Source organism: Squalius cephalus (genome assembly GCF_949319135.1).
Source record: "Squalius cephalus genome assembly, chromosome: 10".
NCBI classification, from domain to species: Eukaryota; Metazoa; Chordata; class Actinopteri; order Cypriniformes; family Leuciscidae; genus Squalius; species Squalius cephalus.
The window spans coordinates 12,540,649-12,558,274 of NC_137131.1; the positions used below are offsets into that span (position 1 = coordinate 12,540,649).

Here is a 17,626-nt window from a genome sequence, read left to right on the forward strand (position 1 = left end):
GGGAACAGTGACAGACTACTCGCAGCATTTCCATTCCATGTTCAAACAACACAAGCATTTGTGTGTGTGTTTGTGTGCAGTGCGGCGCTTGGAGAAGAACGTTAAAGAAGTATTAGAGGACTTTGGAGAGGACAATGAGAAGAAAGTCCAGCTGATCACCGGCAGGAGGGTTCAGTTGGCAGAAGACCTCAGTAAGTTTATCCTCATACTTTCCCTTCATTCAGTGTGTGAAACATCAGCAAGACAGGTCGACCACCAGAGGGCAGTGTTGTTTTGCACTGAACAGCCCATTCATTTGGTCTATGTGGGGTAATTTATCAAATTTCACTCCAGCGTTAAATTTCCATTTTTCTGGGTCCATTTATAATATTGATGAATATGACATTTTTTCATGAATACTTTTGATGTTTATAAATCCTCTTTTTTTTCAATGCAACAACAGTTTTTTTTTTTTAAACAAACTTTTAGTTTTTTTTATTGCCCCCCCCCCCCCCCCCCCCCCCCCCCCTTCATCCCACATTTGAATTCTAAAAGTTTTTTTTAAGGGCCTAAACCATTTGTACTTCAGTGTCAGGTGTCTATAGTTGTAATTCCACTCCTTTTTGCGTTATTAGTTCAGAAAAGGGTACAGATAGCTTTCCACACACTCTTCTCTCTCACCCTCCCTCTCATTTTTTTTCCTGTTCCTTCCTCTGTTGAGGCTTGAACCCTTAATTGCCCTTCACAGTGTGGGAGACAGTGTGAGAGAGCTCCTGGCTGCACACTGCCTGCTGTCTGTCATGTCTTCAGCCCTGGTTACTGTTAAACACTCTGTTGATTAAAGCAGCAATTTGTGGAGGCACGACTGACATGCTCAGACTTGATCTCGCGCAGACACACGACTTGCACACACGTAAATCCCAGTGCTGTCATTACTGTGATAACAGAGAGTGAGGTAATGACCCTGCCGCCCAGGTTAGTGTGTGCTTAGACACAATGGTCAGACTGCCCATACAGTGTCTTGAGTCATAAAGAGCCACTCTGCCTTCTCTATGAAGTATGTCTTTGTGTATCTAAGAGGCCTCTCTAAATGTTTAGTGGGCACTGTCTCTTTTGACCAGGTTGACTTGTTTAAGTGTCTTTGCAGTGGACAGGAAAAAGCATGATGGCAGTGATTTTATCCCATAACTCAACAAATATCTTCCAAGAATATTTGAAGTATTCAATAAAGCAATAAAGCTTTGCAAAGCTTTCATTCAGATGTTTTAAATATTCTGCATGTTTTAAGAGACTAAGTCTTTAGGACACAGTCTTACAGGACAGAGATGGACCATGTTAACCAGCAAGAGTGCTCAATCTGCTTTTGTATCTGCCCGAATATAAAGACCAGGATGTTTTTTTTGGTCCCGTGAGCATGTCCTCTAGTTCTAGAAGATGTCTGACCCTCCACTGTTTAAGCCCGATGCTTGGCGTTGGGTAACCCTTAGAGTGGATTCTTGTGCTGTAAAGCATGACGTTGCTTGGTGGATAACCAGCACTCAGGGAAAACACAAGCATGACCTCCCAAGAAGTGGCTGTTATGCTAATAAAAGCAAGTCTGGGCATGCATGCATCAGTGCCCTAGCTGTTGCCACTGCACAAAACACATGGTCACTCTATTAAGGTGCAGTCAGTCTTTATGAAAGAGAGAGAGGGCTGTAGTGACAGGACTTGGATTGTTAATAATGGTTGCCATGATATGAAAAACAATGACTGTGTTTAGTAAAACGTAACAATTAGGGCTGCCAAAGGGATCATATGTGAGATAAATTCAATGTTAAATGGCGTAAATGGCGTTAGCACATTTACTTAACTTTTTCACTTTGAAAATGTGTATTTTTTTTTTTTTTTTAGACTTCGGAGCCGATAGCCTCGTGGTCAGCACACACATGTAGCGTAATGTGTGCTTGTTACATCACATTTTAATAGACACATTAAGCATTCATCTGACTTTATTAATAAACATAATAGTATGTTTTGAATTGAAGCAGAAACTGTTTCTTATTATAAATAATTTCAGACCCAGCTGTTTTCATCCTGTCGTCATTGTGGTGCGTTTTAAGTTTGAAGTGTAAAAAGGCTTTTCTATTTGGCATAAGTTTACAGGAATCATAATGGCTTGATCATGTGCAGTATCATATTATATTCAGTTTTTCCATTTTCTTTCACAGTATATATTATAATTTTTTTGTGTAGGCCTACATGCCATGGGCTTGTACATGGGCACAAAAGCATGTTTGTATAGTTTTCAGGCCAGAGGTTTGCCAATGTGTGTTAAGTATAAATATACTACATTGTCTGTTCTGTGTATACACAATTAACACAGTATGTTGTTTTTGTAAGTACATTATTAGTTTTGCCACCCTTTTTGATCCAGTTTTGTGGTTTCTGCCACATCCTGAAGGGATATGCAAAGTTCAACATGAACATGAGTTTGGACAGAATCCTGGCTATTTCCAATGCCTTTTCAAATAGCAGGGAGGAATTTGTGGGCCTGTCTGGCCTTGCCGCCTTTCATGCGTGAGGTGGCATCATGTTCCCAGGGTTCCTGGAGCTTTTGATGTATTTTGATGTGCTGTCTCGGTTTCCTCTCGGAGAGAACAAACAATCTTATTTTGACCGCACTCACCTCCTAAATTCTTAAACCATTTAAACATCAGCAAGCTTTTCAATCTGGCCTGGTTTCAGCACCATTATGCATTGAGATCAGAGGATCTCAAATTAATATGATAACAACTGATCGATTTACGACCAAAGTGATTTTTTTTTTCCTTTTGTCATCTTGCAAGCTGAATCAAACTAAAAAAAAAAAAAAAAAAAAAGGTTATTTATTGTCATGTATGTTTCCATGAATAACCCTTAACCCTTAACCTTTCCATTGCACAAAAGGTTCTTTATCAGTGGAAAAAGGTTCTTTAGATTGTTAGAATCTTTTAACTTTTTATCTTTATCTCAAAAAACACCTTTTGGAACCAGGGGCCGAACCTTGGGCAAAAAAAAAAAATCCAAAGATTTCCAAAAGTTTAATAAACCATAGCATACTCTCTCAGTTGGTTCTTGCTAAAGTTCCATCCAATTTGAAGTATCACTTTCTGACCAGCAGTTTTGACAAGCGTCTCTTAGATGTTTGACTTCTGGAGTGCTTCTTGAGATTTTTACAAATCAGTGAAGCCCATTACTCATTACGAAGCACTTCGTTGTGCTTCAGTTCACTTTGATGACGCTTTGCTAAATCCAATCTTAGACTGTATTGAGTTCACAAAATTGGACCTTTTATGCCATTGATATATTCCTGGATTGTGATTTTTAGAAGGTGGAAAAGTGGGGGATTTATTTTGGGTACATGTCTCCAAGCCACATCTATCCCACGTCGCCCACCTTACAAGACCCAACAGGAAAAGATTCCAGAATCCAGTAGCGGGAGGGAGGGGGTTAGGAAGCAGGGGGATTTCAAGCTCCATGCTCTTTAAATCACCTATGAGCTGTTGTTACACGCTCCCTGTCTTGCTCCCTGTTTGCCTTCTTTTTTTCCCCTTTTTATTTTTTTTAGACGGATTGGAAAAACTGACAGCCCCCTTCATAAAGCGAGAGATGTATTGATGGGCTCATGGAACCTGGGGCTTGGCCAGGGGTTGAGTCCGGCTCACACGAGGCCGTGAGGGGCTATTACTCCCACAGGTGCAGGGAGCTGAGCTGCTGACCCTGGCCTCACCTGTCTGCCTGTTTGAAGATGAGGAGCTGGGGGAGGACAGGGGCACTTCCCTTAACAAAGAGAAAAAAATTTAGCCCCTGGGGCAAAGTCTGGTGTTAAGAGCGATTTGCCCTTACTTGCAGGCAGGCATGCAGGCAGAGAGCTGCTCTGGTTTCACACTTGGGGATTGAGCATGTGTGAGTGAGAGAGTGGGAATGCGTGGGATTAGATGTGCAAGATGGCTGCATTCAGGCTTGTTACTCTGGCTGCCGCCTGTGGGTGATGTGTCGTGTACGCGCGCAGTGCCAAGGCAGCTGTATGGCACTGTGCCTTTCGCTGGAGCTCTGCCCACATCGCTAATATGCAACTGCAGGCACGTCAGGCGACGGCTTTATGAGTCTTTGATTTACCTAATAGACTCAATTCAATTACAGCAATCCAGGGCGTGCGGGGCTCCCTCTCTTGTTAGCCCGTATGACAGCCGTAGACTTGGCTCTTAGTTGCCGTTTAATTTTTTTTGAATGGTGGAAATTTGATGTGTAAACAGCCAGAGTAATTATTTTTTAAGTACTTACTTTTTTAGGCTTTTTAAGGGCCTTCAAAATTAGTCTTTGAGACATGGCAACTGAAGTGTGAATTGACATTACTCTCACTTTTTATGGGGCGATAGGATTATTGTAAAGAGGAGGGAGGAGGGGAGAGCAGGACAAAAATAGTCTGGGCTCAAACTTGCAACCCTGCAGCAGTACTACAAGTCTACAGGCATGTGAAAGTAAACGCGGTTGAAGTTATTTTGTATTACATTTTTGGAATCCATTACTTTTTTTGTTTTGTTTTTGGTACCCATTACTTAATTAGTACATCATTTTATTATTATTGTCAATCCAGCCCTAATTGGAGAGGTTACATCTTCTCCACAGTTTCACCTCCTGCAAGGATTATACTGAAGTTAAACCAGATCAGTGTTATGCAGGTCCTTCAGAACCGCTGTTACGTTCAGTCTCCCCCTCATCACCTTTGCATCATTTTGTCTCTCTCTTGAAAGGATGACATGGAAACCAGTTTAAGTGCTCAATGAAAACCGCTTCTCTGTTTCCTCCTAGCGTTGTGATGTACTGTTGCTGCCCCTGAGCTCTGTATACACAGGGTTTAACTGTGTTTGCATGAGGCGTTAGGTCACCACAGAAGCTGGTGTACCACCTTTTTACAGTGTCTTTCACTCTCACTCTCTTTGCCCTCTATCTAATCATTCCCTTGACTGTATGTTCTTGCCTTTTATTGGATTATCTAGAGCTGGGAATATAAAACATATTGCGCATATGGTGCAACTCAGGTGTGAACTGTTAATCCTGTGAGTGTTATCATCTGTTCGTGATGTTGCCCTGCTAGCTAGATTATAGAGATTTTCATCAAAAAGCTAAACTAAAGAAATAATCATCTATGAATGTTGAGAATTGTAAGAACCAGTGTTATTTTAGTGTCATTGATATACACAGATCTTGTTAATATTTTGAATTTAATAACATTTTTATATTTTCTGTTTTCATTTTAATTTGAACGTTTTAGTAATTTTTAAAATCTTTATTAGTTTTCTTTATCCTTTTTAAATGTCATAAAATGTCTATATAGTTTTTTATCACGTTTTAGTTTATAGTTTTAGTTTGTTATTTAGTACTTCAACTTAGACTAAACAAAAATGAGAAATGTTGCCTTTGCAACTAGCTAAGTTTTTTTTCATATATCTATATATTATATATTTTATTTTATTTTATTTAAAGTAATGATTTTTTTAATGGTTCAAGTTTTAGTAAATAATAATAACCCTGTTAAGAATGTGAAAATAGGCAATTGTTTGGTCCCCATTAACCTGGTGAATTTATTTATTTATTTTTACAATTTTTTTTTTATGTTTAAAGTGGCCATGAATTGAGAAATTGGATTTTCCTTTATCTTTTGACATATAAGAGGTCATTGTATTATAAAAAATATCCTGTACATTTCAGAAATCCAAACTTCCTTGTTAGTCCAAAAACAGCTTTTATTGAAACCAAGCTCAGAAAATTACTCATTTCAGATTTTGTTACATTATTACGTCAGAAAGCAACGAAAGACCACCTCTGCACCATTGCCTCTTTAGCCCCGCCCACTGATTTGTGTATGTCATGTAGTAGTAAATATGAAACGGGTGCAAACACATTACTCCAGCAACATAACGATACAGATGCCCCTGAGGATTACAAGACGTTTTGAAGTGCCAAGTTGTGAAAAAATTCATTTGCAATCCATGCTCCCCCCAAACGAGTGAATTAGCCCCCCTTAAAATTATTATAACTTAAACTTTATTTGCCATATCCGAGACTTACAATGCATATACGCATAAATGTTTCAAATAGTTGGCAAATGTTTCAACTGTGTAACGAGATATTTTTCAACATCGGAAGTTTTCAAAACAATTCCACACTTGTAATGGCGGGGACGTTGAAAAATATTTTAATATGCAAAACTGTTACCCAATCATAGCAGTGGGCGTTTACACCTATCAATGCAGAGTTCTTGGAAGACAGAGGGTCAAAAACAGGATAGAAAATACTAAATAGCCTATTTCTTCTAAATTAGGATGTGTTTTTATTTAAAAATGTTGATAACATTATAAGTGGACCTCAGAGAATATTATAAAAAAATGCAGGTCATGACGCCTTAATTTGTTTATTTTTTTTTTAAGTAAAATAATTGTCATACAGCTATAAGTAACTCCATATAGGACACTTGATGTTCTTTTCCAAGCCGGATTGGGCATGTGGTGGTCTCTTCAACTGGAAACCATTGAGTCATTCTTGCTGTTGTGTTTGATTTATGCAAATTATTGTTCGGTTCACTAAAGACATGTCCAGAAACTGATTCAACCAATGACCTTGTATTGAAAACAAAACTGCACGTCACACATCAATTTCTGGAGAACTATATGCATTTGCCTTTCATCTGTGGCCAGCTTCTATGTTTTTCCTCCTCTCACTCCGCCTCTTCTTTCTCACACGCTCTCACCATATTCCCTGCACCCCGTCGCTCTGATGTGAAAAGCATATTTTTGGCCTGCCCCTCTAGTGACAGAAAGACGATTATGCCTTTCTTTCAGGCTGAGAGGAAACCGCTCCCATCTCTAAAACAGCTGGAGCGAGCCCCCCTTCCCCCCGAAGCTGGCTTGTAGCCCCGGTCTTCCCATGCAAGCCGATAATGGGCCGCCCTCTCCCACCAACGTATCCCCGTCACTCCACCCAAGTGCTCTCAGAGGTCCTGCTCTCCACATATAAATCTCTCAACACTCGTCATCCCAGTGAAGGAAGTATTTTCCCACTTCTCTCTTTTACTGTCACCCTACCTCTGAACCTGGGGAAGCGGAAGTTAAATGAGTGGGAAATGGGCCGACGATCTTGCATTTCCATTTCACCATTCGTCCCATCTCAAAAAGGACCTCTGGGGTTGGCAGGATCAAGTCCCGTTGTCAGTCGGTCTCCTGCAAGGCTGTTTTCAAAGCCTCTGCACACCACACTATACATCTATCTGTCAGATAGTATGTTATGAGGTAATAGGAAAACCATACATTTCCTTCCTCATTGAGGAAAAACAGAGCACTTGTTTCAATGCCTCACCTTCTGGACCAGTCACAATGACACTGCATGACATAGTGCTGCTCCTTTATCATGTCTTTTCTCAATGAATAGTTAAAAGAACGGATTTACTGAAGCTATAATTTTAGTCCCCGGCATCACTTTAATATATTCTGCAAACCACGGCAACAAAGTGTGTTTTTCTCTTTTAAATCCAGAGTCCTAATATTTAACCCTTAACCTAGAGCTAAACATCCATCAGAAAATATGTTGTCCAACCTAATGATCCATTAAATCAGGACCTGATGAAAGGCCTCTAGATTTCTGCACACACATTAGCCAGTTAATATGACTAATATTCAGACAGATCGGGTTCAGAAGAGATAGTTCACCCGAAATTAAAATAATTTACTCTTGCTCAGTGTTGTTCCAAACCTGTATGACTTTCTTTCTCCTTTGGAACACAAAATTTGATATTTTGATTGGTTTTGACTTTATAATGAAAGTCACTGGGGCCAAAACAACAGTGCATGGTCTAAACTGCATGGACAAAAAACACAGACACTTTATAGTCTTCTTTTGTGTTCCAAAGAAGAAAAGTGAACTATCCCATTTAGATGCCCATCAGTGGTGCAAGGAATTAGGGGTGGGATGGAAATGCACTGTGACCACCTGCAGTTGTGAGTGAAGGGTCAAAGTTGGAACTTTATGCTGACTGACATGCAGTTATGAGATTGTTCTTTCCAGCGAGGGTAACTTTTGGTCTCAAATACTCGTAGAGGGACGGCCATCTATTGTCCGGTTGACTGTTTTCTGGCTGTTCCACGTCTTGACTTGCCCCTTTCTTACCTGTGCCAAAGCCCTGTAATTAAATGCTTATTGGAGGCCAGGCTGGAGGGAGGCTGTGAAGGGTAGGTGAGGAGTTCAGCATACACCTGGGTTGACACAAGGTTTTCTGCACAGCCCTTATAAGTAAGAGTCTCTCACACAGCCTAAGGGGAAAGTGAAGTCAAAACTCCCATTAGATGCACCATCAGATGTTGTTCAAAGTTACTGACTGTTTGGTGTGTTGAAATGAATGCTACAAAAGTTCTTTGTGGTCTTTAGTGGTTAATTTCCTTTCATGCAACGACATCAGCAATACATTTTACTTCAATATAGGGATTGGGAATGATGATTTTTTATTTTTTTTATGTTATGTTATGTTATGTTATGTTATGGACAATCATTTATTTTTTTGGTTTGGAATGACTAGGTGTGTAAATGATGACGGAATTTTCATTTTTGGGAGAACTATCCCTTAATATATCCAATATCAACCAATTCGGATGAAATTATATTTTACATTTATCTTGCATGTAATGTGATATATTTTCCATTGTAGTCACAGTATCACATTGTGATAATTAGCATAGCTCTATAGTATATGGCCTAAAATGTCATTCTAATAAGTGGTTCTAAAGGTACTGTAGAAAGACAGTAAAGAGGGCTTTTTCATATTTGGACAGAAGGAATACATGTAAGATTTGTTTGTCAAGAATGTAATATTTAGCCTTTCATGTCAATGAAAGTTCTGGGAAATCAGCCTATTAGTGACTTATTAGATGTCTCTTTACTTTATGCTGTGATGGGGAAAGTGTTTAACTTCAAGAAATTACACACTTCATCTAACTGGCTGTTAGATTTCACACACTCAAATAAGCCAGTTATCTGAGGTAAGCTGAAAGCTACCCTCATGTTGAACCCTGAGGTTCTCCACAGCAGAGCTCCGGCAGCAGTTCCTCTCCTTCTTGTGACCATATGTTTTAGAGACAACTTGGAGAGCTGATTTGTGGGACTGCTGTTTTCCATGGTGTTGTGACACCCCAAAATTAACATTCTGTCATAATTTACTCACCTACACACACCCAAAGTTGTTTTTAACTCTATTGACTTTCATTGCATGTACAAAAAAATGGTTCTTCAAAATATATTATTTTGTGTTCTGCAAAGGAAAGTCAGTCATGCAGGTTTGGAACAGTATTTTAGGGTGATCTATCAATTTAAGGACCTCTCTCGTTTTCTGTTTGCGGCTTGAGAAGCTTTTCTTGTCACACAGGTTCACACGTGATGTGACATTGATTTTCCGTAGACCGTCTTCAGCAGTTTTGTTTCCGGGAAGGCATGGTGGGAAACGTGAGCTGCTGAAAAGGCTGTTGCCACATTTTAATTTCTTTGCCATTTTCCCCATTAATGGTCGTGCTACTTGATGGCAAATACCGAAGGCCACCATTTATATCAAAAGGGATTGAGTTTCTCTTCAGCTCCATCTCATTGGCGGTATCCCGTGCCCTGACTCTCGTTTTTTTTCCTTGTCCTTCTGTTCTCCACGGCCACACTGTTTCACAGTCTAATTACAGGTCAATTAAGGGCTTTCTCCAGCCTTCTGCCGCTCCGGCCCAGGAGGCTTAGAGGCCCGCAAGAGTGGGAGTGAAAGAGATATCATTTCATGTGGAGATCAGGCGAGAGCCCCCTTTCAAAGAAGGGATTGAGGAGGAATCCTGAAAGAGAGAAAGCCACCACACACCTCCTAAAAAAGGAGGCTGCTGGGACAGGGGCCAAAGGATTATGGGAATATTCATGACCAGATAAAGAGAGAAGACCTATGAATGGATGTGTCCAAAAGCTCATCTCTTAGGTAAACAGGGGTCTAAATGGAGTTTGGACCTGTTCTCGGACTCACAGAAGCAGGGGAAGGAGCAGTTCTCTCTCCTGCTTCACATTTCCGAGGCACTGAAAAGACCGGTCTTGTTTTGGCCTTTTCTTAGCCGTCATTCTGCGTTCCTCCGTGTGGAACAAACAGATGGTGACCAGAAATAAATATCTGTTTCTCACAGTCTTTTCAGACACGTTAAGCCCATATACACACAAGTTCACATCATCCTTAGCTGTTCATTCTTCTTTAAAACTTCATTGGCTGTAAACGTACACGTTTTCGATTTGACAGTTTCCATGGACTTGCGGTTTCCCCTCGCATCACGTCCTCTTGATTCATTCCATGCCCAGTCTTTTAGAGTCTCGGTGTATTATAAACGAAACAAGCCACAAATAAACAAAAACTTTTAGTATTCAACATCTATAAATACTATAAATACGGGCCGATATATTGAGCCATTTATCTGGGTTTTAGGTTTTTGTTGTAACTATTTTTTTATCTCTATTAGCAGATTTTGTATATCTATCTGCCAATATCTGGATATTTAATTGTTACCACTTATTTCAAGATTTAGACGACTTTTTCCTTTAAAGGACAAGTTCGGTATTTTACACTTAAAGCCCTGTTTACAGATCGTTTCTGATGAAATAGAACGGTTCAGATTAAAATTTGGACACATGCTGCTGTCCCGAGAATTTTAGGTTTATTTCGCTTTCCCCCCCATCGACACAATGGCAGCCTATGGACACTGGAACGATCCTTCCTAAAATGCATTAAACTTTCGTTTACAAAGACGTGAAACTCACCGAGTGGTCAGGGGTGTTCACTGATATACTCACACAAAAATCGCTGCAAAAGATGCTTTCCAACAGGTTTTATCGTAGTTTTTGTCCAACTCCATTGACTTGTATTGAATGTGCTGTGTGAGGTACGGTATTACTCCGCCGCTTCTTCTTCTGCTTCTTCTGTGTATTCAATGAAATGCCAGCGGTTTGCTTGCAATTGGCAAAGGTGCATTATCGCCATCAACTGGGCTGGAGTGTCTATTATTCAAGCTCTCAACGGAAGAATCTACGGGTGTGAGACGTTTGGAAAAATAGATCCACAGTTTTACAACGAATGGTAAAACACCTGTTGGAAAGCATCTTTTGCAGCGATTTTTGTGTGAGCATATCAGTGAACACCCCTGACCACTCGGTGAGTTTCACGTCTTTGTAAACGAAAGTTTAATGCGTTTTATGAAGGAGTGTTCCAGTGCACCTATACACCCATTCTAGAGGTTTTGGGGAAAGCGAAAGAAACCTAAAATTCTCGGGACAGCAGCATGTGTCCAAATTTAATCTTAACCGTTCTATTTCATCAGAAACGATCTGTAAACAGGGCTTTAAGTGTAAAATACCGAACTTACCCTTTAAGCCCTGTAAGAGTAATCTTTGCTGTAATCTCTTGAGTAGCGCTGTCCCTTTAAGAGCACATGTTGCTTGGAGATGCTGTGCACTATTGCAGAGCTGTGCATATTTGTAAATAATGATTTTTAAAAATAATGATCTGTACTTTTTTATAATGTAATGCCTAAGTTCATTTGTAGTATGCAAACTATTTATTTATTTATTTTTTAATAATATTTTTACATTTGTAATTCATCCATAACACGAAAACAATTATCAAATTATTCATAATAAATGCACAGATCTCTATTTTCCAGTGTCATGCAATTAGATCAGGTATCATCAAAACTGTTCAGATTGAATACATTTTATGACAAAAATCTTTTCCTGCTGCTGTCCTGCATTCTTCAGAAAAGAACATGGGTGGCTTGAGTTTCATCTCCACACCTGCCGTGTCACCAGGCCCTCTCCAAAACTTAATGCATGTTATATTTTCTAACCTTCACCATTACTCTTTATGTCCCTAGGCACAAAAAAAGATACTCAAAAGTCTAAGTCTTGAGATTGCGTATACGTGTTCAGAAGGTGCTGAAGGGTCATGTTTCCATGCTTCAGGATATTTGTGAAAGTTTGTGTGTTTGTACGTGTGAGCACGTGTGCGGTTTTGTGTGGATCATAGTATTGAATTTCAGACCTTAGAGATGTCAGATGTCCACAAAGGATGTCTTATTTCTTTCATCCTACACCTCTGAGGAGAATGGGGAATCCCCACACCACAAATACACCTAAAACGGCTGCACGAGCCTCGGATGACAGTATTTCGTTACGGCCACAAACTTGTAGCCCAGTGTCCACTTTAAAAGCCCAGTTAACCTGATGTCATATGAGACCATAGATTGTTTGTTCACACACTATTAGGCAACTCTAAAATGGTCTTGCATAAATATATAACATGCATAACAGCTCTGCTCTAAAACCTAGTGAGCTGCCTCGCTGCCAACTGGTCATTAAACCTCATAAATGACTGATTTGGAAGTTTTAAACTTTATTTGGTAACACTTAATTTTAAGGTGACGTAGTTACTACATGTACTTACTATAGCAATAACAGTAAATTATGCATAATTACAAGTAACTAACCCTAAACCAAACCCTAACCGTAAATCTATAGCAAGTACATGTTGTTAATTCATATTAATCAATATATATTTGAGTAAGTATACAATGTAACTACGTCACCTTAAAATAGTGTAACCCTTTATTTTAAGGTGTCCTTGTTACAGTGTAATTATACATTTAAGTACTGAGCAATATTAAATAACAACATAGGGTTAGGATTAGAGATGAAACAGTATGAAGATTTCATATCACGATTATAGTGATCAGAATTATCACAATTATCAATATCACGTTTTTGTTAATGAGATGAGAATGTTAAAAAAGAACTAATACACGCACTGAAAACATTTCATTTTAAACAAAGTTTGAAAATAAATAAACAACAAATAAAATTATTAACTTCTTTTAAGCATAAACATTAAAGCTGCAGTATGTACCTTTTTTGTGTTCAAAATTGATCAAATGTATATAATGAGCGAGTACATCATGAATCCATTTTCCAAACCGTGTTTTTGTCTTATCTTGAATCACTATGGTTAACCTATAATAAGTGTTTATATTCTGACTATTTTAGACCATTAGGGTCATGCTGCGGAGTAGCCCAGTACATGCATGACTTGCAGTTAGACATAAACAGAGAGAAGTAGCTCCGGCTACAAGGTTTTTCTTTTTTTTTTTCTTTTTTTTCATGAATGAAAGTCTTTTATATTTATAATTTTTCTTTCATCAACCATCTTGGAATTAATTAATTTGTTTATGAAAGAGACTGCATAAAATTAATTTTAATGGATTACACTAAACCTCAAGAAATGTAAAGGTCGTATTTTACCTTAAAAAAAAAAAAAAAGAGAGACAAAAGTAATATTTTGTATATAGAAAATGGAGCCCTACAATTTTTTTTTTTTTTTTTTTTTGCATTGTGCTATTTTCCCCCCCAGGACAATTAATGTGCATTTTACCACCCACTTTCCATCACTGTAATATGTATGTATATAATACATATATTTGTGTTCTTTTAACTTTTGGGCTAAATTGTGAGACCTTGACACCTCTTTGTGAGATTTACCCATGCAGGAACCAAAATTCTATATGAGAATGAAATTGAATTTCATATTTTAAAGGACATCATCTTGCATCATCTTCATTACCTTTGCCCCTCTCTTTCGCATAGTTAAAAGTTGTCACCTATTCCCACTCCTCCTCCATGACTCCCTGAAGGGGACATGCTTTGAAGTGGCATGTGGAGGTGAGGAGGTGCAATAGAACACCACCTCTTCATCATCTGCTCCTCAACCGCACGCACCTTTGAGTGCTGAACTGTCAGTGGTCACCATCTGCTGTTTGGGAGACAGAGAATATACCCACAATGGCACTTGACACGACTTGATACTTTATCTGCAAGAAAACCTGCAAAACATTCTTATGCATACGAGTCCACTTGAAAGTGCGTCTCTGCAATGATGTGGCCAGGTTAGGGTTTTTCCCAGAAGAAGCTTGAACTTGAGAAGATGAGTCAATTTCATTCAGTTCAGCGCAGGGGAGATGGAATGGTAATTCCATGCCATTGAAATGGCATCAATATTACTATGTGGTTTGCTCACATTTGCATTTCTCTTTACAGAAAAAGTACGTGAAATTCAGGAGAAACTTGAAGCCTTCATTGAAGCTCTTCACAAAGAGAAATAGAGAAGTAGGTGGTTTTTAATTTCTACTGCATGGATAAAGAAAACAGTAGAGCGAAAGTGATAGAAATGGTTTATGATGGCATTTATGATTAATAATTGAATTATAATTTATACTTTAATTAGTGTAAATATTCTTAAAAATATTATATAATCCATTTTTTTATATAAAAAATATAATAAAATGAGGGCTGCCAAAGTAACGAGAAATGCACTAAAAAACAAGAAATGAACTATGCCTTCTGAATTGTATGTAAAACCCCCCAAAATGTAATTCTGTCATCCCATACTCATCCTCTAGTTGTTTCAAACCTGTATGCATTTATTTCTTCTGCTGAACACAAAAGATGATATTTTAAAGAATATGGGTAACCAATCCGTTGATGTACCCCATTGACTTTCATAGAATGGGAAAAAATACTTTGGAAGTCAATGGGGTCCATCAATTGTTTAGTTTCTGACATTCTTCGAAATATCTTCTTTTGTGTTCAGCAGAAGAAAGAAATTCATACAGGTTTGGAACAACTTGAGGAGGAGTAAGTGATGACAGAATTTTCAGTTTTGGGTGAACTTTTTTCTTTTTCATTCACTTTTCATCTCTTCAATGCTTACTCATCTTATTGTATTAAGTAATGAAGTATTTTAATTCAGCTCTTTCTTTTTACTGCAGGAGATGCAATTATGCAACATATGTTAGTAATTCATTCAAAATGTTAAATAAAACAATGGATTATCAAAAAACACATGGTGTTTAAATAGTGTTCACTGTAGTATTAAAGTTTATCATTATTATTATTTAAAATGTATTTATGCTTTTTGCTGGATTTCATGATTTGAGAACTAAATCTTAATATTTTGTCTTCTTTCAGGATCATCTTGTTTCTGGACAGTCATGCCCTTACAGAAGAAAATGCACTGATTAAATACAACATTCTTTTTGCCCTTAATCAACAACTTTCTTCCCAGCTTCTTGTCTTCTCTGTTTTTAACGTATCTCCTCACATACACACACACATACGCGTATACATACACATGCATATATACATACACAAACACACACACACACACACACACACACACACACACACACACACACACACACACACACACACACACACACACACACACACACACAGTTCCCCCTTGGCAACAGTGAAAGTAAGTGAAGTGAGCTGGAGTCCCTTTACATTTGCTGCATATTTATTCACTGTTGGAGAAAAAGCACTTACTTGACTAGAGAATGATACATGTCAGTGTCATGCTTTTTTCTTTCTTCCTCCAGTGCTTAAAAGCCACCAATGTGTTCACCAGACATGTTCTCAGAGAAACCAGTCAGCACATACATCATCTCCCATCCCTCCTTCCCAATAAATGACTTTGTCTGGGACTCTCTTTCCCCTGACTTTCTTTATTATTTAAGGGGATGTTTATGGATAATCCAAATGGTAAAATGCATCTTTTATTGATTGGCCTTGCTATGAATAGAGAAAAAATGTCTTATCACTAACTGCCGCCTTTGTTCATCTTTTGGAGCTGTGATTGTACAATATTCACAGTTAGGGAGGTCACAGTTAAAATGATACGTCTTAACATCTTACCAATCGACCACCATCGAAATACCTTGTTATTATTTTGTAGAATCTGATATTAATAGTACAGTAGATCTCACCTACCATTTGTTTGTAGTCACACTTAGCTTAGTTTAAAGTTAATTCAAGAAACGCTATGAGACTTGGTCTTGAAGAGACAAAACATGAAGACATGCTCACACAGATGGATGAAAATGCAATGGCATATCCGGTCCGTTACTTCGGCCCTACACACCATTTCCTCTCACTTTGTTTTTCTGTCTTTTTCTATAATGTACTTTGAGAGATTCAAATGGTTCTGATTTTCATCAGTCATCTTCAGCTTTAGTGCACTTTTATTCTTTGCTTGCACATTTTCTCTCTCCCTGGAATTTGTGTGGTCTGATTGGGTTTTATATAAAATCCACTTTAATGTCCTGATAATTTTTAGTGTAAGGGACACCACACAATTGTTCCTGGTTGCTCAAAAATGTAAATTGGTACATGTTTATGTACTTGTAAAGTATCCTTAGAGTAGGTTCATTGAAATCATGGATCTGTTGTCACAATGGAAAAAATATATGAGTGCGGTGCTTGTAACAGAAAATCTGTCGGTTGATTTGAGAATGTTTCCACGTTTTTGTTGTAGATTGTAATGTTTGCATGTTGTACCCCAACAGATGTGGTTTATTTATTAAATTGGTGTTTAAAGAAAAGTAATAATAAAAGTATGTTAAACAGATCTCCATTTAAGATGATATAGGATGGGCGTTATCCAACATGTTCCGAAATTTCCAGCTTTATGAGAATTTTGCTTGCTGTTAAACTTTTTGTCAGGCATCACAGTGTATGTTTTGTTTTTTTAAACTGGTTAAATTATAACACATTTGTTGCACTTTGGAAAATATTTATTGAAAGATCCACAGTTTGGCCGTATCCTTGAATCATCTTTCTCTCTGTCCAGTAGTTTTTATGTTTAAATACACAGGATAACCAGAATAAACTCCAAATTTGGGTAACACTTTATAATAACTGCATGCTATTAATCATTAGTAACAGTTAATTCATAATTTATAAAACATTAATAAGCAGTTTATAAATACAGTTATAAATGCTGTATTCTTGATTTATAAGCTTATCTATAATGTGTTTAATAATTGTATTTTCATACTTTATTAATGATCAATTTATCATTTCTAAATGAAGTATTGCATTATTTACAAAGCAGTTATTTAGGAGTTGTCAGTGGTTCATAAGATCACTTATAAAGTGTGAGTAAATGATTAATAAATTATTTAAATGTTCATTCATACATATTATTCAGACATATAGTAATAGTTACTTAGTGTGTTAATAGATGGTTTATTAACATGTATTTCTACTGTAATTCATGATTAATTAAGGTAGTTATAAAGCATTTAGTAGTGGTCAGTTAACTATTTTTGTGAGCATCTAAAGTGAGGACTAGTTATGCTTTGTAAATAATTTACAAAGGAGATTTAAAGGCTGTTATATATTGTTATGTTCTGTATCACTGTGTTGTATTTGTTTCCTTTTTCTGTTTAGAAGATAAATGAGCCTTTAAATCTCCTTTATAAATGCTTTACAAGGCATAACTAGTCCTCACTTTAGATGAGCTCACAAAATAGTGAACTGACCACTACTAAATGCTTTATAACTAACTGCATTTACATTTACTTCCACTTAAGTGATCTTATGAATCAATGACAACTCCTAAATAACTGCTTTGTAAATAATGGTAAATAAAGTAACTGGTTTGTAAATAATGCTATACTTCATTTAGAAATGATAAATTGATAATTAATAAATTATGAAAATACAATTATTAAACACATTATAG

At 37.6% G+C, this 17,626-nt stretch overlaps 1 protein-coding gene across 5 annotated transcripts in view; it reads left to right on the forward strand.

Annotated features, from left to right (window-relative positions):
• Positions 1 to 16,507, forward strand: part of opa1 (OPA1 mitochondrial dynamin like GTPase) — a 38,023-nt gene extending 21,516 nt beyond the window's left edge. For all 5 annotated transcript variants that reach the window (XM_079882534.1, XM_079882535.1, XM_079882537.1 and 2 more), the window contains 3 exons: positions 81 to 191; positions 14,137 to 14,205; positions 15,067 to 16,507. In XM_079882534.1, coding sequence (XP_079738660.1) covers positions 81 to 191; positions 14,137 to 14,201 — 176 coding nt within the window. In that variant the 3' untranslated portion in view covers positions 14,202 to 14,205; positions 15,067 to 16,507. The remainder of the gene's footprint in view (positions 1 to 80; positions 192 to 14,136; positions 14,206 to 15,066) is intronic.
• The last annotated feature ends 1,119 nt before the right edge of the window (positions 16,508 to 17,626 follow it).